Genomic DNA, 22,566 nt, shown 5'->3' with positions numbered 1-22,566 from the left:
GTAGTTGTGATGCATGGGCTTAGTTGTTCCACGGCATGTGGGATCCTCCCGGACCAGGGATCAAACCCGTGCCCCCTGCATTGGCAGGCGGATTCTTAACCAATGCAGCACATGGGAAGTCCCAAGATTGACAAGTTTTTCAAATAAAAATCTTCTGTAGCTTAAACACAACATCAAGTCAAAGCACAGATGACCAGCTCGTATACAAAGAGCTCTTAAATATCAAGAAATGCAAAACCCTGCAAGCAAAGACAGAAATTCTCAGTTTACCAGAAAAGAAATACAAGTGACTCTTGAAATGTAAGGAGATGTTAGACCTATACTTTCTCCTCTGTCTTAAGGGCAAGAATACAAACACTGAACGACCTGCTTTGTTGGGAGGCTGATAGATTCAACCCAGCACATCCCACGTGGACGGCAAGTGGGCGACTTCTACTGAAATGGCACCTGCACGCACCTTTCAACCAAACAACCTTGCCACCTAGACATACACCCTGAAGGCACACCTTCACAAAGATGGAATAAACATTCCCAGTGATTCGTTACAGTCCGATGTTTAATAAACGAGAGGTTGGATGTCACACAAATGGGTTTTGATGAGAGATGGCCAGAGTAATCTGTACTCCGCCCACACAGAGGAGCACTGCACAGCCCTAAGACAGAGGAAGAGCTCTTGGCCTGTTTGTGATATGAAATAACCTCCAGAATACGTTAAAAGGGAAAAAAACTGGCGCGAATAGGGTGGGTCTGTAGCATGCTACCTTCTATGTAAAAAAATAATAATAAAGATAATTATTTTTGCAAAAACAATTGCTTTGAAAGAAAAAACAGAATAGTTAAAATGATGAGCCATGGGGAGTGAGAGGGGAGAGGTAGAGGAGGCAGGAGCAGCAGCAAGATGTCCCTGGATGAATCTTTTATTTTTCTAACTTTTGAGCCAGGTAAATGTTTACATATTCACAAAAGAAAATGAAAAGTAAAACACCAAAATCTATAGTTGTGAACAAATTTATTTTGAAACTAATCGTATATCAAATTAGTAACATAAGCACACAGAGAAAATAATGATCATGTATTTGTAATAATTCGAACTTTAAACATAATACTCTGGGGCTTTCCTGGTGGCGCAGTGGTTAAGAATCCGCCTGCCAGTGCAGGGGACGTGGGTTTGAGCCCTGGTCGGGGAAGATCCCACATGCTGCGGAGCAGCTAAGCCCGTGCGCCACAACTACTGAGCCTGCGCTCTGGAGCCCATGAGCCACAACTGCTGAAGCCCACGTGCCGAGAGCCCGTGCTCCGCAACGAGAGAAGCCACCGCCATGAGAAGCCTGTGCACCACAATGAAGAGTAGCCCCTGCTTGCCGCAACTAGAGAAAGCCCGCGCACAGCAACGAAGATCCAATGCAGCCAAAAATAAAATAAATAAATAAATTTATTTTTTAAAATGGCAGTATTAAACATAATACTCTGACCATTTCATTACTGAACTGTTTTCCAAGGACGGGAGGTGGGGTAGGGGGAGTATTGTTTAGTGGGTGTATCAGTCAGCTTGGGCTGCCATAACAAAGTACCCCAGGCTGAGTGACGTAAACGATAGCAATTTATTTTCTGAAAGTTCTGGAGGCTGGAAGTCCAAGATGAAGGTGTCGACAGGGCTGGTTCCTCCTGAGGCCTCTCCCCAGGGCTTGCAGACGGGCATCCCTCTGTGTGTGTCTGTGTCCTAATCTCCTTCTCTTAAAAGGACACCAGTCAGATTGGGTTAGGGGCAAGCCCAGCGACCTCATTTTAACTTAATCACGTCTTTAAAGACCTGTCTCCAAATACAGTCATGTTCTGAGCTGTGGGGATTAGGACTTCAGCACGTGAAGGGAGTGGGGAAAGGGGACGCAGTTCAGCCTGCGCCAGGAGCATGAGGTTTTGGTCTGAGGAAGGTGGGAAGGTTCTGGGCGTGCATATGGTGGCGACGGTTGTGCAGCAGCGTGAACGTGCTCGATACTGCTGAGCTTGCACTGGAAGATGGCGAAGATGCTGTGTTACCACAATAAAAAAAATAAAAATGAGTTTAAGGGGACTGAGGGTGCCGCTGAGAGGGTGACAGAAGGCTGTGTGCGATGGGCACTCGTGGGGGACGGACAGTAGGAAACAGGAGTTCGGGGTCTGACCACACAGAGGGTTTCCGAGTTTGAGGTCTGGGCGGCCAGCCGTTCCAGCCGCTGTGAGCACCCCCTCCACTCTCCGTCCGTGAAGCGGGCGGCATGGTCACTGCAGCTCTGGGCAGGTCCGCTTGCTGTGCTTCCTTGTGCTCTGGGAGCTCCTCCTCGTTTGCAGTTTTCAAACCCCCACATTGCATGGTTTCTATGGCGACTGACGTCCCTCCGAGAGGGGAGCGTGGAGGGACCCTCAGAAAGAACGCAGGGAAGTGAACAGCACGGATATGGGACGGGCAGTACAATCCAGGAGGAAGGGAGCATGACCTAGTTTTACGGCTGCTTCGCTGAGAAGGTTCTGGCAGGTACGCTTGACTGTCTTATGTCTGTCGCACTGTCTTCACCAAGAGCTGTAAAGGGAGGTGACAAGATGCAGCACTTTACCTGGTGAAAAGCTAACGCTTGGAAACACAACTGCGAGGACAGACAACAACACAAGGACTTGGGAAAGCCCAGGGAATTCCAAGCCTCATCCGTCTTGTTTCTGGCCACTTGGGGAGAAACGAGGCCTAGTGAGACTCCACGTGCCTGTCCTTTCTTTTTTCCTGGGATACGGCCACAAGGAAGGCATCCTGGCTGCGTGGACAGGCTTTGTGATGTTCACATCCTGGCTCATGACTTCTGGCTGTGTGATCTTCGGCACGTTCCTTAACCTCTCTGTGCTTCAACTTCCTAGTCTGTAAAATGGGGGAGAAGAGTTCCCACGGTCAAGAGTTCTTGGAAGGGCTTGGTGGGTCCTCCCTAAAGAGTGGCTTGTAATTCCGTGAGGAGACCCCTGGGCTTGGCAGGAGTCAGCCTCTGGTAACTGGTTCTGTTTCCTGTTCTCTTCCAGTTGGCCACGGGCAGAGCGAGGGGGAGAGGATGGTGGTGTCTGACTTCCAGGTTTTCATCAGGGACGTGTTGCAGCACGTGGACGTTGTGCAGAAGGACCACCCAGGGCTTCCCATCTTCCTCCTGGGCCACTCCATGGTGAGTAGACCACGGAAGAGCCCTCTAAGTCAGGCCGGGCCCCAGCCCCAGCCCTGCGGTGGGTGGAGGGTGAGGGTCCCGGGATGCAGGGGGCCGCCCTGCCTCTGGCCCCATCGCACTCTGCCTGGCCAGCACAGCCCCCTCTGGGAGTTCCCAGACAATTTATGCTCAGGAAACGAGGGCCAGCATCTTGGAGGCAGCCCCAGAGAAGCTCACCTCCGCCCGTTCCTTCCTGCCAGGGCCCAAGGCGCCAGGAAGGCGCCACTTCATGGTGGGGCCCCAAGGGTACTTCTCCCTGCACGGCCGCGGGCGCGTCTCAGGGCAGGAGGGCCCCTCAGTCAGCCTGTGGAGAAACAGAGGTCCTATGCGTCCTGCCCGTTTCAGAGTCACACAGTGCACATGGGAATTAGGATGGGGTTCCAGAGGAAACAAGTCCTTCAAGGTCATTGCAAATCCCTTTCACCTTTTAAATCCATTAACCCCCTAAGGATCAGCCAACTATAATGTATAGATCAGGGCTCTCAAGCTGGCAGCATGCAGGCCGGATCCGCCTCTAGACCCCCGCCCCAGTGGCTGGCAAAGAACGTTTTGAGCTGCTTGGTTTTGAAAGCTGGGTGACTTTTCCCTCCTTTCCAGCCCGGTCACTGCCGGGCTCTGTTCCTGCGCGTCTGTTACCTGCCTGGCCCTCGTGAGCGTGTGTGGTGTCAGCCCTGGGTGCAGGTCACCTTCAGCTTCAGCAAATAGCCAGGGCCGCACGCCTTCAGCACCACCCGCGCTCTCTAACTGTTCTTCTTGGAGCCTAAATTTCTGGGACCTTTACTGAACCAGGAAAACAGAAAAAGGGTAGCAGTCTCTTATTATCATCAGATTTTTTCAGATCTCGTGTTAAGGCTGACGGAATGGGTGAGTTGGGAGTCTGCCAGCTTTGGGCTTGAAATGAAATAGAAACATGTTATTGTTTAACTTGCAGCCCACAAGCAGGAACCTTATTTAGATCTCCCTGAAATGTTTGCTGTTGGAAAACCCGGAGGAAAAAACATGTGAAAGCAAGTAATTGCAGGTCTAGTTTATCCAACATTTGAGGGTGTCTATTCCAAGGTACCGTCCTTGGGGCTCTGGGCCGGGACTGCAGCCCAGCAGGAGACCCGCGATGGGGCGGCCAAGAGCCCACGCTGGCGACGCCCACACCCACATGCTGCCCGTTCTCATTGCAGGGGGGCGCCATCACCATCCTCACGGCCGCAGAGAGGCCCGGCCACTTCTCCGGCATGGTTCTCATCTCCCCGCTGGTTCTCGCCAGTCCCGAGTCTGCCACGACTTTCAAGGTAAACGGACTTCCAGTTCCATGAGACTCCTGCAGCTTCCCTGGCCCTGGGGCGTCCGTTCACAGCTAGAGTCTGGGGGAAAGGGCTTCTCCCACGATTGTGATAAGGTTTGGACAAGTAGCAAGCATTGTTGTCCCTGGAATCCTGTAGTTTCTCAGGTACTTTTTTTCCCAAAGGCAAAAGAAAAATGGCTTCCTGCTTGTGCATGTTTCTCTGGTGAACGTTAGAAGGAGGAAAGGTTACGCGGGTTAGGAATCCAGCGAAGGGGCCTCTGTTAACAAGCCACGTGCTGGGCTGGAGCTCATTTCCGGGGACCGTTGGCCAGCATCGGCCACGGCATGCGGACGCGGAGCTGCAGGCAGTTGCTAACGGGACAGCGCCGGCGCCTTGGCTGTAGTACTTTCCATCCCTGAGCACTTTCACCTCTGACCTGTCGGATCCTCCATTCTGTTTTTCTGGCTGTAATGTTCCACGCGGCGCAACCCAGTGGTTCCCGCGTTGAGCTGGGCCTCCTCCCCCTGAGGAAGGAGATGGGACTCGTGGCCTCAGCAGGGCTGCCGGGTTGTTGACACGTTATGGACCTGAGGTTTCAGAGACGAGTAACCCGGTGAGGGTGGGGAATCCCAGCCCCGAGTCTCCCCGAGCAACGGTCAGTCTCTCCTGGTCGCTGGGGGACACTGCTGCCCCCGAGCCAGTTCTCGGGACTCTCAAAGGAGCACGAGGGGTGAGTGAGGCAGTGAGTGGGTCAGGATCATTCAGTGGTCCTGGTCCGAGTAGAGTAAGCAAGACCAGGATCGCAAAAAGGGGGTCCCCACGGCACGCTGCACGCTTTGATTCGTTCTGCCCAGTGTCGGGCACGTGCTGGGCTCACACGTGAATCGTCTCCCTCGGCTCCCACCCTCACCCCAGGAGAGGTCGAGGCCTGCGCTTTACGGTCGGGACGACTGAGGCTTGGAAGGGACGAGCGACTCTCCAGGTCACACCCCAGTGGACTGGGGTCTGGGGCTGTTCTCTCCTCTCCCCATCAACGGTGTTTCCCCAGAGAAGAAAGTGGACGTTTTCCCTTTGGGAAGAGTCCAGGACCGTGGGGATTTTTGGATGAAGTGCCCAGGGGATCAGGGCAGCTGGGCCGCAAAGTGGAGCCCACAAGCTTTCCCCCGAGTCACTGGCAAAGGGGTAACTTCTGGGTAAGGCCACCAGCGTGACCTTCCGGGCCTGCCGCTAATAGATCACCTTGTCAAACCAGGAGCCAGCTGTCCCCGGGGGGATGCAAGTCTCCTCTCATTAACCGAGACAAATGAGATTGCCCGTTGCCCCCAGACCAGAGGACACATCCTCCCCGTGAAGTCTGTCGCCGCTCCGGGCTTCGGCAGTTCTGACTGACGTTCTGTGACTCGTCTGCCACCCCCGGACCACGGGGTTACCCTCCACGTCTCGCCTGACAGCCTTCTGAAGGAGTCTCACGGAATCTTTGTTTAAAATTTAATTGACACATGCTTAAAATAATGTATCTGTACGGTTCAAAATGTGAGAGGGGGAAAGGGCATGAGCGGAGTCTCCTCACGGTTGCAGGCGGGCAGCCATGTAGCAGAGTTTGTGCATCTCTGCGGGTGCGCACACCACTGTGGGTCCCTGTGTTTCACACACGTGGGAACACGCTCTCTGTGCTTCCTGTTTTGTTCTTTTGGTGGCCTGTTTGTTTTTGTGGGTGGGGTTTAGTTTGGTCATTTTTCTTTGTGATACCTCTTGGCGCATAGGACTAGGAAAGGCCTCGCTGCAGGCCTTGAGTCAGGTGAGGGCCAAGGGGGATGGCCCTGGGTCAGGTAAGGCCCCCTGCAGGGATGGCCCTGGGTCAGGTGAGGCGCCCTATGGGGATGGCCCTAGGTCAGGTGAGGCGCCCTGCAGGGATGGCCCTGGGTCAGGTGAGGCCCCCCTGCAGGGATGGCCCTGGGTCAGGTGAGTCCCCCCCTGCAGGGATGGCCCTGGGTCAGGTGAGGCACCCTGCAGGGATGGCCCTGGGTCAGGTGAGGCCCCCCTGCAGGGATGGCCCTGGGTCAGGTGAGGCCCCCCTGCAGGGATGGCCCTGGGTCAGGTGAGGCCCCCCTGCAGGGATGGCCCTGGGTCAGGTGAGGCGCCCTATGGGGATGGCCCTGGGTCAGGTGAGGCACCCTATGGGGATGGCCCTGGGTCAGGTGAGGCGCCCTGCAGGGATGGCCCTGGGTCAGGTGAGGCCCCCTGCAGGGATGGCCCTGGGTCAGGTGAGGCCCCCTGCAGGGATGGCCCTGGGTCAGGTGAGTCCCCCCTGCAGGGATGGCCCTGGGTCAGGTGAGTCCCCCCTGCAGGGATGGCCCTGGGTCAGGTGAGGCCCCCCTGCAGGGATGGCCCTGGGTCAGGTGAGTCCCCCCTGCAGGGATGGCCCTGGGTCAGGTGAGGCCCCCCTGCAGGGATGGCCCTGGGTCAGGTGAGGCCCCCTGCAGGGATGGCCCTGGGTCAGGTGAGGCGCCCTGCAGGGATGGCCCTGGGTCAGGTGAGTCCCCCCTGCAGGGATGGCCCTGGGTCAGGTGAGTCCCCCCTGCAGGGATGGCCCTGGGTCAGGTGAGGCGCCCTGCAGGGATGGCCCTGGGTCAGGTGAGGCCCCCCTGCAGGGATGGCCCTGGGTCAGGTGAGGCGCCCTGCAGGGATGGCCCTGGGTCAGGTGAGGCGCCCTGCAGGGATGGCCCTGGGTCAGGTGAGGCCCCCTGCAGGGATGGCCCTGGGTCAGGTGAGGTGCCCTATGGGGATGGCCCTGGGTCAGGTGAGGCCCCCCTGCAGGGATGGCCCTGGGTCAGGTGAGTCCCCCCTGCAGGGATGGCCCTGGGTCAGGTGAGGCCCCCCTGCAGGGATGGCCCTGGGTCAGGTGAGGCACCCTGCAGGGATGGCCCTGGGTCAGGTGAGGCGCCCTGCAGGGATGGCCCTGGGTCAGGTGAGGCCCCCCTTCAGGGATGGCCCTGGGTCAGGTGAGACGCCCTATGGGGATGGCCCTGGGTCAGGTGAGGCGCCCTATGGGGATGGCCCTGGGTCAGGTGAGGCCCCCTGCAGGGATGGCCCTGGGTCAGGTGAGGTGCCCTATGGGGATGGCCCTGGGTCAGGTGAGGCCCCCTGCAGGGATGGCCCTGGGTCAGGTGAGGTGCCCTATGGGGATGGCCCTGGGTCAGGTGAGGCGCCCTATGGGGATGGCCCTGGGTCAGGTGAGGCCCCACTGACTGGCCTTTGGGTCTTCCCAGTGGTTCACTCTTACGGACCCCAAAGACAGACAGCCTCCTGGAGACCACCCTGGCTGAGGGGAGGAGGGGCCCCTTCCCTGGGTGGAGTCACACTGTCAGGGCGCAGAGCACAGGGCAGTGTCCTATTCTGTGACTCTTCTCCCAGAGTGAGGCTCCTTGACAGGTCAGAGGTTTGTTTCATGGCAGCCAGTTCCTGATGGAGAGATTTTGAAAGTCATTACAGCCAGCCAGCGTGAGATACCCAAGGCTTGGAGCACAGACGGGCTTGTGGAAGATGACAGCTCCCCGCTCCAAACGTGAGAATGCCAGACCCCCCCCCCCCCAGATCCCGCACATCTGGTTCTTACTCCATTTTCAACAAGCTGGGGTATATTTAGCCTGGGGAACAGACAAGGAGGACAGAGTCTCCTGGTCCCAAATGCCGTCTGTGTTCAGATCGTGGTGGAAGCAGGAGAAATTTAGAAACAGAAGTCCTGTGCATCAGAACAAGTCTCGGTGGTTAATGGGAGGTTTCCTGGGGATTGTCTCATGCCCCCGGGCATGCTCTGGGGAAGGCAGCACTGCAGCCAGCCCTGGGCACACAGGGGAACGCTTGGGAACAGGTGTCACACCCTGAGCTTGCCAGGCCTTGTCCCGGGGCGACACGCAGGAGGGGCTGCAGGTTAACCCAGTCCTTTCTCTGGGGAAAAACCCGACATCCCCCTGGATTTCTGCCCGGGGTCAGGGCGGGGACTCAGGCTGCCCAGAGGGTAATCCTCTAAATGACCTTCTCTGCCTGTTGCCTGGAGGTTTTCCCCCGGGGTCAGGTCCGAGATGCAGGAGCCATCCCAGTGCTTCCGGATGCTTCTCCACCACCACCCCCACCCCCGCCCCGCCCGCCAACCAGGGCACCTGGCCAGGTGGGGCTTGAGTGGCCGCTGTATACCCAGCACTCATGCCAGACACGTACCATCTTATTTCCCCTCCGTCAGCACCCCGTTCCCGTTTACAGACGAGGAAACGAGGCTGACTGTCTCGCTGAAGGTCAGCGTGAGCTCTGGCTCAGGCGGCAGGCGTGGCAGGATGTTCCCTTCACCCCGAAACTGCCCTGGATCGACTCTAGCCCACTTCCCCTCTGAATGTCACTCTTCTGCTTCCGGAGTCCGGAAGGCCCTGGAGCAGGGGGTGGAGAAGGGACACGGAAGGGGTCTGGGGAGTGGCCACTCATTCAAACTTCAGATAAAATTAGCCTCAGGAGTCAGGGCTTAGCTAGGTCATAAACTGGCCCCTGAATCTGGCAACGGCGATGCACCAGGCGTGTTGTTACCTCTGTAAGGCGTGCGGGCTTCCTGTCGTCTGCCGGGAGGCGCACTCTCCCCCACCCCAGAAACTCTGGGCTGTGCCCCGGCCATGCACTCCTGCGCCCACGGAGGCCTGCACTTCTGGCCTCCTGTGCGTGGGTCAGCCTGTTGAGCTGCTGTATAAAAGTGAGTGTAATTACTTCCCTCGTGTCAAGTCTTTTAGTGGCAGAAGCTTAAAAATGATCTTCGGGAGCCATTAAAACCTTTTGGATCAGTAGAGGCATTTGTGCAAGTCACTAGCACTTAAAGCGATGGGGCCGCAGTTAACCCAGGGGCGCCCCAAGGGCAGGCCAAGGACACGTGGCCGTCAGCTCGCTTGCTTGTCGGGGGTGGACCTCACTTCCGGGAGAGTCATCCTCTTGTCGCTGAGGTAGTTCGGGGCTCCAGCTGTCACCTGGTTCCGCAGGTCACCTCCTGCCTGGGGTCCCCGCTCTGAATGACATCAGCGTTTGCTCAGTCGACCGAGGAGTGTTGGTGGAGCTTCTCCTTGGGGCCGGAAACCAGAGGGCGGTTAGGGACGAGCTCTGGAGGAATTAGGTGTCACGCAGCCTCCTAGCAGCCCTTCAAACCGTTTCATTTTCTCCATTTTAGAAATGGAGACACGGAGGATCGTAGACCTTCTCCGGGATTCAGCACCACAGTTCGAATCCCACTTTGCCCAGCCCTGAGTCTCCAGGACCGATTCCCCCACTTCATTACCTTCCCTTTCCAGGGCTGGGGTCCAGTGACTGTGTGTAAGTCGTCATGGGTCTCGGCCCCCAAATTGTCCTCAGGCGACATGCCCTGGGGCCCCCGTTGAGTCGGGGTCCCTGGGACCTGTGTGGTGGCACAGACCTGACTTAGCCTGTTGGAGTCACGATGAGGGTGGGGTCTCTCCTCCAGGGGGCCCGGCAGGGGTTGCCCCTCTCCTGAGCTGGATCTGGGGCTCTCTCCAGCGCCCCTGCAGGGTTGTCCGAAGAGTTCGGAACGCTTGCTCAGAATGGCATCAAGATGCAGTGTCTTGCATCCCACTCCCTTTGGGTGAGGCACTGCCCCTCACTCTTCTTCCCGTGGGCACAGGTGCGGGGCTCTCGCGGTGGACGGCGCTGGGGGAGATGATGGCAGGAAGCAGCAGCAGCCTGGACAAATCGCTCTTTCGGGCGTGGGGTGTGCTGGGCTCCCTCCGACCCCCCGCCTCCTCACCACGCGACCTCAGCACCCCTCCTGAACCTCGTCTTCCTTGATCCACCACTCCCGCTGCTCCGTTTCCTAACGGAAAAGCTAATGAAATAGACCAACCCTAAGAGAGCAGCAGGGAAAGTGAGTGTGTCGAGCAGCCGTTCAGAGCATCCTTCCCCACGTGCCGCCTCTTTTCCTCCTCTGGTGTTTGTGGGGAAAAGGCTAAGAAACACCTGATTGTTTTAGCTGTGACATTATTGCCATCAAAGGTTTGTCTCTACCCAGTTGAGTCTTGTTGGAAATGTGGCCAGAATTTACTCTGCTGGTTTAGAAAAAGAGCTGAGGGTCAGGGTGGTGCAAAGATGTCTCACTGTGACTCCTTTGAAAGAGAGGCTTACACATTAGGTGTGTCCGTGTCCCTGGTCCTACACTGTGGGGGTTGGGGACACTGCACCACCTGGGCCACAGCTCAGAGCAGGTCAGGCAGAACCTCTTAGGGTGGTGCTTCTCTGACTCAGGCTACCTGCCCCTCCACCTTCAGGGCACACACGAACGCCAGGGGTCCCGTGAAAATGCAGAGCCTGATCCCTGGCAGCTGCCGGTGCTGCTGGTCTGAGGACCCCATGTAGAGCAGGGGTCATGGAACATCAGGAAGGGACAGGGCCTGACGGGGGCCACGCCCGCTGCCAGTACACCAGCGGGGTGCAGGGAACAGGACTTCAAAACCAAGCGCCGTCTTCTGTGGAGACCAGGGGCTCAGGGCCATAGGCTGTCGGAACTGCAGCAGGAGAGGCCCCGCCGGACCTCGGCGATTGTACTGGGACAGGAAGGTGAGGGGGCAGCCGGACTGCTGTGCATTACCTGGTCCCTCCAGGGACCGGACCCTTGCACTGTTGTTTTCGTAAAGCAAATGCTTGCCCAGAAATGGCTCTCTTCCTCTTTTCTTCCCGTGAGGCTCTTGCAGCTTCCCGTGGCTGCGCAGAGTTCCTGTTAGTGATGCAGAGAAGACCACATGCTCAGGGACGGAGGCCAGGGCAGGTTTCCCTGTGGCCCTCTCCTAGAGGCAGCGTCTCCCCTGGCTGCCTCGTGCCCACCCACCCCTCACCCCACCCCCCCACCGGGAAACTAGAATGAGGACGGCATGCGTCTCAGCCCTCCTGGCCTGATCCTCGTGGAGCCTGAGCTGTCAGTGTCTCTTCCTGGGGTAGAGGCCTTGGCACTTTGGGGTGTGAATGTTTGGGTTGAGAGGTGCCCATGGTGGGAGCAGAGACCGCAAGGGTGAAGGTGAGTCTGACCCTCCACGAACAGCTGGCAGCGTGCCCGCGTCCACGCAGAAACGGTGCCCGGCTTGGACAGTGGAGTGGACCCTGTACAGTCTCTGCCTTCACGCCTGCCACGGGGCAGGTGCCCAGGCGATGTGTCCCTGGGCCTCTTCCTGCTGTCGGCTATCTGATCGGGGAGTGGGTAGGAAGCTACTTGCCGAGGAAGAGCCGTGTCCTTGAGGAGTCCGTGCTGGACGAGGCAGGCAGACAGGCCAAAGTGGGCAGCAGGGTCTGGTTGCATCGCACACGGCCTCCCCAGACTCCTGGGCCTGGCAGGGTCACACATGGAGTCAGCTGAGCGGCTCCGTGTCCTTCAGGAGGCCGTGGCAGGGCATCAAGGACAGCGGAAAGTCTAGGACCAGTTCTACAAGCTTTGGGATCCACGTCGTTTTCCCTACTAACGTTGCCCTTGGGCCACTGTTGCTGGAAGGGAAAGGGCAGCTGCATCCCAGGCCCCTGCCCACTTCCAGCTGGCCGTGTGCAGTGGCACTGAGCCTCTGTGTAACAGTGTCCTCGTCTGTTACACGAGGGTAAACCCTCACCTCACAGCATTTGTGTCCAGATTAAAAGACTGGGCACCTGGGACTGTGCCCAGCACACCCAGGGGTTGTCACTGAGTGGATGTGTGTGCCCTCCCGCGATGCAGGGTGCCAAGAGGCAGCACCTGTCGGCTCTGTGACACGCGCCCTCCGCGCAGACCGAGGATTCATGCTCGCCACCTTCCGTGCAATTCTAATTTCAGCGTTTCTCAGCTCGCTTTTGAAATAGCATCTTTCATCCCCGGGTGTCTGCACAGCCCAGAAACGGGAACAGCCCCCCTCTGCAGGCAGACGTGTGAGATCCAGGTTCACGCTTTTCCTGGGTAAACACCAGATCCAGCAGGAGGGGGTGGGAAGGCCTGGACCTGAGCCAGGACCATGTTCAAGGAGCACGCGTTGAGCACCTCCCGTGTGCCGGTGCCTTTGCTCACAGTGGTCCCGTGGGGAGCTAAGGGGACAGGCTCAGTGATGTGCAGCTCCATCCACACACCTGGGGCCACACAACCAGCAGTCAGATCGGTGTCTCCCTCAGCGCCGTGTCTAATCGGCCCAGTGACTGTTTGTGCCCCAAGACAGTCAGCAGGCGCTTCCGGATCAGAGCGTGTCCTGCCTCATCTCGGGTGACTGGGTGCGTCTGCTCCTGCTGTGTTTTTGAAGGTCCTCTGAGAGGTGCTCGTGCACAAGCACTCAGCTAGGAGGTCCTGCACATCATTCAAAATCAAGACCCGTGAGGGATCTAGGGAGGGTAACTGCACAGAATCAGGGTCAGCAAAAAACACATGTGGTGTCCCGCTGTCACTGCACGGCCTCCCCTCGCCCGGCTCACCCACAGGGGCCCAGAGCCAGACCAGTGAGGCCGTCTGGTCGGAGAGAGGAGGGTCCTCGGGTGCCCAGCCCGGGACCAGGCCTGGCTGAGGTCCAGTCTGGGTGTCCCTCTCCTGAGCTGGCCCCGAGGGCAGCTGGGTGGGGGTCCCACTGCACTCACCCTGGCTTCTCTCCCACCTAGGTCCTTGCTGTGAAAGTCCTCAACCTTGTCCTGCCGAATGTGTCCCTGGGCCGGATCGACAGCAGCACGCTCTCACGGAATAAGACAGAGGTGAGTCTTTCTGAAGACCTGGGGCAGCTGGGGCTGGTGGGGGGGAAGGCAGCAGCCCCGGGGGGAAATGCAGGCGTTAGCTCTGCCTCGGCGTTTACCACTATCCAGCCAAGGCTCTGTGCGAGGTGACGGGGACTTGAAGATGTGTGAGACGCTGTCTGGCTTCAGGATTGGGTGGGAAGGATTGGGTGGGAAGGAGTGGGTGGCGGTGCTGCCTGAGCTGTACCCACGTGTGCAGAGGAGCTGACCAGATGAAACTCTGTGTGTATCAGCCAGGTCTCTTTTGGTTGTAAGTGACAGAAACCCAACTCAAAGTGATTTGAGCAAAAAGAGGGATTTACTGGTGAGTGTAACTAAAGGCTTCAGGCATGGCTGGGTCCAGGGGCTCAGGGTGTTGTTCACCATCTCTCTCCCCACCTCTCATGTCCCCTGGTTTGGCCTCATTCCCAACCAAATTCTCCCCAAGTGGAGGCAAAGCTGACCACCAGCAGCTTTACATGAGCAACTGCAGTGGAAAGGCCGCACCTCTTCCCAGCAGACGTCTCAGGGCTGGTTCTTACTGGCCGACAGTCTGGGTTACTGGTCCAGGAAAGCGGGCGGCATCAGTCCTACCCAACCTCGTGGCCTGAGAGCAGAGAAGGGCAGTTCTGTTGAGGGGCGGGGTGGATAGGATCGAGGATGGAAGAATGGATCCAGGCCAGGCCACGTGTCCACTGGGTTGGGAGCCGGAGGGGGATCAGAGGAAGGGGTTCGTGGCAGAGGGAACAGCACGGGTGGCGATCTCGGCGCGAAGAGCTTGTTTGCAGGACAGCCGGTAGTTTGCTTCGGCCGCAGTGTGGAGGTGAGCGGCAAGGGGTAAACTGAGGGCAGGTCAGGAGGCACCGCTGTGCCGGGGGTGGGCTACTGCCCTCAAGCAGAGCTCGCTGCCCTCTGTGGAAGCAAAACCAGCCCAGGAGGTGTCGCGTGCAGGGTGAGGCGGCCTCAGGCAGATACGCCGGGGGTTGTGCGATGTCACCGTCACCCCCTCTGGGACCAGACCCCAGGGTTCAGCATGAACGACGGTGCGCCTTGACGCCAGGTCCATGCAGAGACCGGGGTTGGTCTGTGAAGGTGCTGCTCAGCAGACCAAGCCCCTCCCCTATAGTGAAGGGCCGGCACCTCATCCCCTCCTGTGACGGGGCCCTTATGCTCCGTGCCAGGCTTGTGTCACGTGCTCACCCATGCACAGCTCCCGTATCGCGGGGGAGCAGACTGAGGCTCCCCATACGCAGGCACATGCCTGGGGTCACCCGCTGATGGGACTAGCCTCAGAGCTTAGGTCAGCGGGTCCCCAGCCCGCTCTGTCTGGGGGGCAACAACCCAGTGGACAGGCGGCACCCTGGGCGCCTGGAAGGGATGGTCCTCAGGGTTGAGCACATCACTGTGCTGCTCTCCTGCCTCAGCCTCCCATCTTGTGTCAGGAGTTTGAAACCAGGGAGTTGCTGGCTGCCCACGGACCCTGGAAAGTGGAGCGGGTGCCCGGCATCCCAGTGGCCTCCCCCGCTTCCTTGGGGCTTGAGCCGTCGGACTCTGGCTTCATTATAAAATATGGCCTCCTGGCCCTTAGAGCCACTCAGAGAGCAGGCAGCTAAATGGGGATCGTGCCTAACGTGTAGGAGGGGACATTCCCGATCAGGGGTCAAAACCCAGGCCTCCGAGGGCCGGCTGTTTATGAATCTGGCTTGTGTGGGCCCTGTGCGGGGAGCCTGAGGTGGACCAGTCCGCCCAGTCGTCCACATTCCATTTGAATTTGAATTGAATCTATTTTTTAAAATATTTATTTATTTGGCTGTGCCGGGTCTCAGTTGCAGCACGCAGGATCTTTAGTTGCGGCATCCGGGATCTAGTTCCCTGACCAGGGATCGAACCCGTGCCCCCCGCCCCCTGCATTGGGAGCGCAGAGTCTTAGCCACTGGACCAGCGGGGAAGTCCCCAATCTAATTTTAAAAGCAGTAACTCCCAAACCTATGTCCTGGGGCCAAATTTGACCCACCAGGGTCAAGGACATTTGAGTAAAGGAAGAAGATTTTCATTCCAAAAGGCAGATCTGTGTGGTGAGAAGGCACAGTGTTAGGACCCAGAAAGACCGAAGCCAGTCATGACATGAGTGAGATCAATATTAACCCCATTTCCGAGGTGAGGAAACCGAAGCTCGGAGGTTGCATAATTTGTCCGAGGTTACACAGCCAGTCAGGGGCAGAGCTGGGACCCGAAGCCTTTGATTCAAAGGTCTCTGCTGGGACGCCTCCTCCCAGCTAGTATTTATTTGCGAGCGTGAAGCTCTCTCTCCTGCTTTGTAATTACTGGTCCACACGGCACGCGGCTGGAGACCATCGCTGTGTGTGCAGGATCGCTTGTGAGGGGAGTCGTGTGGGCAGGGCCTCCTCCACCTGCCGCGGCCAAATAATGGCTCTGGCTCAAACGTGCAGTTTCCAGAAAAACCACTGATCTGTGTGGCAGCTGTGGTAGGACAGCAGTGGGCTGGAGGAGGGGCCTCCCTTTGAGAGGGAACATCGAGGTGCAAATCCGAATTGTTTATCTCACCACCTGAAACCACGTGGGCAGAAGGGAAGGAAAGAAAGGTAATGAGATGATTCCGAGCCCTCATTGTTTGAAAGTGGCAAATTTCAGAGCTTTTATCTCCTTTCTGAAATAATGGAAATTTCACTGAAGGCCTTACGAAAACAGCAGAGTCTGGGCGAATACCCAGCATGCAGCCTCCCCTTGTGCGCTCATCCCCGCCCCCGTCCGTGGTGGCACACCAGCCTGTATCAGGTTTCTGCCGGGTCGGGTAAGCGGGATGACTCTTCAGAAGCACTCATAAATTCCCCTGCAGGGAAGACTCGGAGGGTGGACTCGGGCTGGAATAAATAGGAAGCAGGAGCTTCCAGTCCTTGGCATGGAGAACGAGCCCCTCTCCTGCCTTCTCTCTGAGTCGCCCTTTCAACATTCTGCTGAGCGTTAAAAATAGCAGTGCCGAGGGGGAAAATGTGTTCAGAAGAGGCACCTCCCAGATCCAGCACCGGGTGTCTTAAGGCCCACTTTAGCCGAGACATTTCCCCTGGAGGCCTGCAGCTTTTTAAAAGCCTCAGGAGGAAAGGAACCATTTGCTTCACAAGCTCACTGAAGTGGGACCTGGGGGAAGGGGCTGCAGGCTGGGGTGCGGGGGGCCTGGCGGGCTCCCGGGGGGATTCGGAGGTCGGCTGTGTCTCTGGGGAAGCAGGACGTTTGTTTGGGGCTTGATGTGGCAGCCAGGACTGCCAGCATGACACCCTCACTTCACAGAAGCGAGCCCTCAGACGCACAGGCTCCCGGCATGTAGGAGTAAAGGCAGACATGCCTGGCGTTGGCTCAGCACCACCCAGTGCACCGCGTTGCGGCCCGCCGTCTCCCCTCCACAGCTCCGGGAAGTCAGTCTTAACATTTGATGTTTGTGGAAACTTAGGCCCAGAGAGGGCAAGTCACTTGTCCAGGGACACACAGCTACTAAGTGAGGATTTGAGCCTAGGTCCTCATGTCCGAGCCTTAGCTCTGAAGTGCTCCTGGAATCCTGGGGACAAGCAAGTGGCTGCTCAGCCTTTGTTGTGTCTGTGTGCACAGTTAGAGCCCCCAGTCAGCACACTGGCCTACTGTACTGACATGCTAATCATTCCACCCTCAACCACGGGTTTTTTGGAATGTGATGAATCCCTCCCACTCTGAAAAACCTTGAATGTTCTAAATAGTTCTCCAGCCAAGGCCGCCGGAGGGGGAGGTGTGAGGGGGAAGTGCTGAGGAGCTCCTGACGCCCCCTGCACACCATCGATGACCCTCTGACCGCTCACAGACAGGTACCCTGCTTCCCTTCCAGGCCCCATCCCCTGGCCCCGTGTCCAGGTCTTCTGCTGGGAACGTCCACTGTTTATATATTGGGGCAGTTTGTCTTCTAGAACCGAGTCTCTCTTCTCTGTAACTGTGCTGGGACGCCCTCCAAGCGTCTCCTGGCTGGTTTACATTCATGCCTGCTGGCCATATGGTGAGTTCCGGGCACCCAGGGAGCTGAGAAGGGGCCAGCTCTGCTCCCTTTCATTTCTGTGGTGGGTTCCGCTCCAGACCCCCACCCAGTATTTGCGGTGTGCCTGCCTCAGGGGTCAGGCCACTGTTGCCCTGTTGCCTGCGTGTCTTCCGCCCACACGGCTGGGAGGCCACCTGCCCGTGGCCCTGGGAAGCTCCTGCCAGCTCTGGGAAGGCTCGGCCATGCCGAGGCGTTTGACTCATCGTAACCAAGGCTAAAGATAGGCTGAGGCTCCCATGCTGCCCCCAGGACACAGCCTCCCACGAGCCCCTCTGAGAGCCGGTTATTACTTTCCAGTATAACCTGCTTGCTTATCTGATCTTACTCTGTGACTCGCTGTCAGAAGACTTGGCTATTTCGGGCAGCTGATAATTTACCGACGTCTTAAAAAAAAAAAGGAACCATGGGAACATCTCTTGGCGTGGGCCTCCGTGTGGGGTGGCCGGCGGGGGAGCGCGTGAGCGGGCCCAGCTCAGGCCAGCGCCCTGCATACGGGTCCGTACCCCTGCCTCCCAGCCCTCCTTCCCCCGGGACTCTGGCAGAAACAGCTCTGAGCTCGAGAGAGGCAGATCCCTGAGGTCAGCAGCTGTAATGGCAGCAGAAAAGCCACGGCCTCTGTGGAGAGCCTGTCAGAGGCAGTTCCAGCTGCCAGCCAGGCCCCAGACAAAACGAGGCACCCCCTGCCCTGCCTCTCTCCCAGGTACCGTCACGAGTCCAGCAAGAAAGCAGCTGCAGTCCGGGCAGGGCTCACCCACCACAGTCTCAGAGGTACCACCAGTGACCTCGCAGCAGGCCGGGAGGTGAGGGGCAGCTGCAGGCCGGGCAGGGCTCACCCACCACAGTCTCAGTGGTACCACCGGTGACCTCGCAGCAGGCCGGGCAGGGCTCACCCACCACAGTCTCAGTGGTACCACCGGTGACCTCGCAGCAGGCCGGGAGGTGAGGGTTGGAGGCCCATTTACGTGCGGATAGGACGCCACTGACTTGCCAAGGCTTGGGATACTGGCCAAGGCCGATACGAGCCCCGATATGAGTCTGACCACGGGGGTCTCCTGCCCCAAACCTGCCCAGGGGATGCGTGGCTCCTCCCGACAAGGGGATAAAAATGACATGAAAGCCAAGGCTGCGGGGAGAGGAGAGGTTAATTTCCGTAATTCAAACTGGAGCTTTCCCTCCAATTTTAATTGTGGAAAATTTCAAATCTACAGAAAAGTGGACATAGTAGTATAGCATACACCTGTATACTCCTCCCCATAATTCACCAGTTGGAAGTACTCTGCCATGTTTCCTTTATCTATGCTTAAATATGAAATATCAATGTAGACATATATTTTAAATACTTTAAGATTTATTGTGCTAAAATATACAGAATATAAAATTGGCCATCTTAACCAGTTTTAAGTGTACAGTTCAGTGGGATTAAATACATTCACATTGTTCATCCGTCACCACCGTCATCTTCAGAACTTTCTCATCTTCCCAAACTGAAACTCTTCCCCACTGAACACCAGCTCCCCAGCCCCTCCCCCCCGTGAATCTGACTCCTCGAGGGACCTCAGTGTTTGTCCTTTCATGACCAGCTTATGTCACTGAGCATAATGTCCTCAGGGTTCATCCGTGTGGTAGCAGGTGTCAGAATCTCCTTCCTTTTTAAGGCTGAACAATATTCCATGGTCTGTATAGACCATGTTTTGTTAATTTATTCATCCTCAGTGGACACTGGGTTGCTTCCGCTTCTTGGCTCTTGTGAATAACACTGCCGTGAACATGGGTGCGCAAGTATCTTTTCAAAACCCTGCTTTCGATTCTTTTGGGTTTATACTTAAAAGAGGGGTTGCCAGGTCGTTTTGATATGCATTTCCCTAATGATTAGTGATATTGAGCATCTTTTCACATGCTTTATTGGCCATGTGTATTGATATATCTTCTTTGGAGAAATGTCTATTCAAGTACTTTGTCCATTTTTTAATCAGGTTTGCTGTTGTTGAGTTGTAGGAGTTCTTTATATAGTCTGGATAATAACCCCTTATCCAGGTACATTGTTTGTAAATGTTTTCTCCCATTCTGTGATAGTGTTCTTTGATGAACAGAAGGTTTTCATTTTAAGGTAGTCCAGTTTATCTATTTTTTTCTTTTGTTGCCTGTGCTTTTGGTGTCATATTCAAGAAATTATTGCCAAATCCAATGCCATAAAGTAGATGCATTGTTTTGGCTAAAACTTTTTTTTTATGTTTGTTTGTTTGTTTATCGATTTTGGCTTCGCCGGGTCTTAGTGGCAGTACGAGGGATCTTCGTTGCGGCATGCAGGCTTCTTAGTTGTGGCGTGTGAATTCTTTGTTGAGGCATGCATGCGGGATCTAGTTCCCCGACCGGGGATTGAACCCAGGCCCCCTGCATCGGGACCGCGGAGTCTTACCCACTGGACCGCCAGGGAAGTCCCCTGAAACTTTTGAAAGGAAGTAAGTTGCAGACCCTGTGGTCGTACTTCAGCATGTGCTGCCCGAGAGGAAGGACCCAGAATAAGGACATTCACGCACAAGCCATTCTGTCATCACACTTTGGGAAAGTAACAGTAATTCCCTGTCATCATTCCTTTCATTACCTCTCACCATCTGGTCCATGTTCTGATTTCCTCAGTTGTGACCAACATTTGATTCCAAGACATGAGACCACGCGATCTTGCTGTTTTGTGACCAGCAGTTGTGAACATGGTCCTGCAAGACCCCAGTGATTCTTTCTTGTTTCTCTTATTATTTATTCAATCCCTGGGCCTGTGAAAAGGTGGCCGTGGCCCGTGTGATTGGGTGCAGAACGTGGGTCTGCTTTTTCCCTTCCCTCGGTGACCACTCAGGACCTGTGTCTGGTTCCAGGGTCACACCGCAGGGACCACCACTCCCAAGGCACAAGCAAGGTGACCCTCTGCATCACTTCTGGTTCCAGTGCCCTGTGGCGGGTTTGTGGAAACCGCTTGCACCCACCTGCCCAGGGCCTGACCTGCCGGCCCACCTCAGGGCTCGAAAAGCAGGTAGAAGGGTGAACAGGAGTTCAAGCTTTAGTAGCAGAAAGCACTTCTCGGGAAAAGATGTTCGGTAGTTCACACGCCCTTGATCCGTGGCAGTGTATACATGTAGGCTAATCCCCATTAGTCCTCTTTCTGTCCAAAGTGGAACTGCAGGTCCTTACTTCTGGTGGCTCTCCTCTGGTCCGGCTCAGGAATTTCAGTCCCCCAGGGCGGGGCGCCTGCTCCGGGGTTGGGGTCATAGCGGGAACTTGGGCCTTGGTAAACAGGGCTTGCTTCAGTCGGCCGTGCTGGGGAAACTCTGTGGAATCAGGCAGGACCCTTATGTCCCCTCCCCACCCTGCAGGCGGCACGTCAGGCCAACAGACACTGTGTCACTCGCGCTTCGGACCCGGCCCTGTGTTCAGGGTCACATCGTGGGTCTGTTAACAGCGGACAAAGAGGCGGGGCAGGGGGAAACTTGAGCTTCCCAACAAAAAGTCCAGAGGCGAGGCCTAGGAGAGGTTTTCTCTTGTCCAGCTCCCTCTGCAGCAGTCCTGCCGTTCACGACCAAGGCGGGGGCGAAGACATGGCCTCTGCAAAGACCTGCCAGTTCATCTTCGGGTTCCCACAGGTTTCTGGCTCCAGAGAACACTTGGGTAGAGTTGCCCTGCTCTCTCCAGTGTGCCGGGGAAGGCTATCTGATTTCCCTGGGGTGAAAATGGGTGGATTAAGAGAGATGGAAACAGCGGAGGAAGGAGATGGGAATCCCAGGTGGCCCTGAAGCAGGTGGAAGATGAGGTTTCCGTAGGCAGAGGGAGGGGATGGGCTGGAAGGAGAGTTGGAAGACCAGCTGCAGACATGTCTGTAGGTGCCTGGGAGGGAACGCAGGAGGTTGGGCCTGCTGGGCTGGGCCTCTCTGGGAAGTGTGAAATCACGTGGGCAGGACACTCACCTGTGCTCAGAGGCCCCCCCCACCCCGTGGCAGTCCGTGAGGGTGGCAGCACGCTACAGTCCTCACCAGGGACGCACCCGTTTCTCTCCTGGGGCATGCTGGTTCCCTGCAACTCCACGCCCCCTGGCCGCTTGAGCCCACAGGACTCACCTTGACCTCCTCCTGTCTAAACACGTAGCGCAGCGTGGTGAGAGGTTGGGAATGCTGATGGTGGGGCCCGCCTGCCTCGTTCTCATCCTGGCTCTGTCCCTTACTTGCTGTGTGACGTTGGGTGAGTCACCCAGCGTTTCTGAGCCTCAGTCTCCTCATGTGTGAAATGGATAATGATGACAGCCCCTGCGTAGGGGTCCTGCAGAGACTTGAGGGGCAAGTACATGTAAAGCACTCGGCACAGCACCTGGCACAGAGGTGAGGGCTCAGGGCTAGTTATTTCTAATACTGTTCCAATTAATCTAATTTTGAGTCTATCCCAGAACAGCTTTTCAAAAAAGAGGTCAAGAGATCTGACTGGGTGGGGGTGGGGGGTGATTCCTGGATTTTGCTCAACCAGAAGTTTAAGAACGCTCCCAACTGTGGGTTGCTTCCTGTGCTTCAGGGCAAAGCTTTTTCAAAAGGCAGGCCCAGGCTTCCCTGGTGGCGCAGTGGTTTCCTGGGCCCGTGAGCCGTGGCCGCTGAGCCTGCGCGTCCGGAGCCTGTGCTCCATGCCGGGAGAGGCCACAACAGTGAGAGGCCCGCGTACCGCGAAGAAAAAAAAAAAAAAAAGGCAGGCGCCCCAGCTGGCTTGCTCCCAGCTGTCAAGTCAGCCTTGCTGAGAGCCCCCAGACCCCCGACAGGGAAGGCGCCAGAAGAGGCTGGGGCTCGGAAGAGGACCCCTCCTCGGTGGGGGACCCAGGCGAGGAGTGGCGCTGCACCTCGCTGCCCCGCGCTGGGCTCAGGCGGCCGCATGGCATTAGCCTCGCTGTGGGGCACACCCAGCCTGGGCCCCAGGGTGCACACCCCATCCAGACGCCCGGCGTCCTCCGGGGAGTGACCACCGTCACCCCCATTTCACAGATCAGCAAACTGCATCCCAGAGAGAAGAGCCTTGCCCACGTCACACAGCTGGGAAACGTCAGGGCTGGGTGGTCTTCCTCACAGGGTTTCCCCCCAAGAGAAAAGACGTCACGTCTCAGCTGGTGGACACACCTCCAGAGGTTGGTCACCTGGAGCAAAGGTGCCCTGGCTTGGACCCGGGTCCACAGCCTCCAGTTGGTGTCTTTGCGGCTGTGCTCCAGAAATGGGGGGCGGGGGGGCAAGAGAGA

The 22,566-nt window shown here is 57.0% G+C and overlaps 1 protein-coding gene across 3 annotated transcripts in view; it reads left to right on the top strand.

Moving 5' to 3' along the window:
- Positions 1-22,566, top strand: part of MGLL (monoglyceride lipase) — a 104,331-nt gene that overhangs the window by 74,488 nt on the left and 7,277 nt on the right. For all 3 annotated transcript variants that reach the window (XM_060160995.1, XM_060160994.1, XM_060160996.1), the window contains 3 exons: positions 3,040-3,176; positions 4,391-4,501; positions 13,130-13,219. In XM_060160995.1, coding sequence (XP_060016978.1) covers positions 3,040-3,176; positions 4,391-4,501; positions 13,130-13,219 — 338 coding nt within the window. The remainder of the gene's footprint in view (positions 1-3,039; positions 3,177-4,390; positions 4,502-13,129; positions 13,220-22,566) is intronic.

The sequence above is a fragment of the Lagenorhynchus albirostris genome, chromosome 10, assembly GCF_949774975.1.
Source record: "Lagenorhynchus albirostris chromosome 10, mLagAlb1.1, whole genome shotgun sequence".
Lineage (NCBI taxonomy): Eukaryota > Metazoa > Chordata > Mammalia > Artiodactyla > Delphinidae > Lagenorhynchus > Lagenorhynchus albirostris.
Note: the sequence above shows the minus strand (reverse complement) of the source record. Positions and strands in the feature narration are given on the sequence as shown.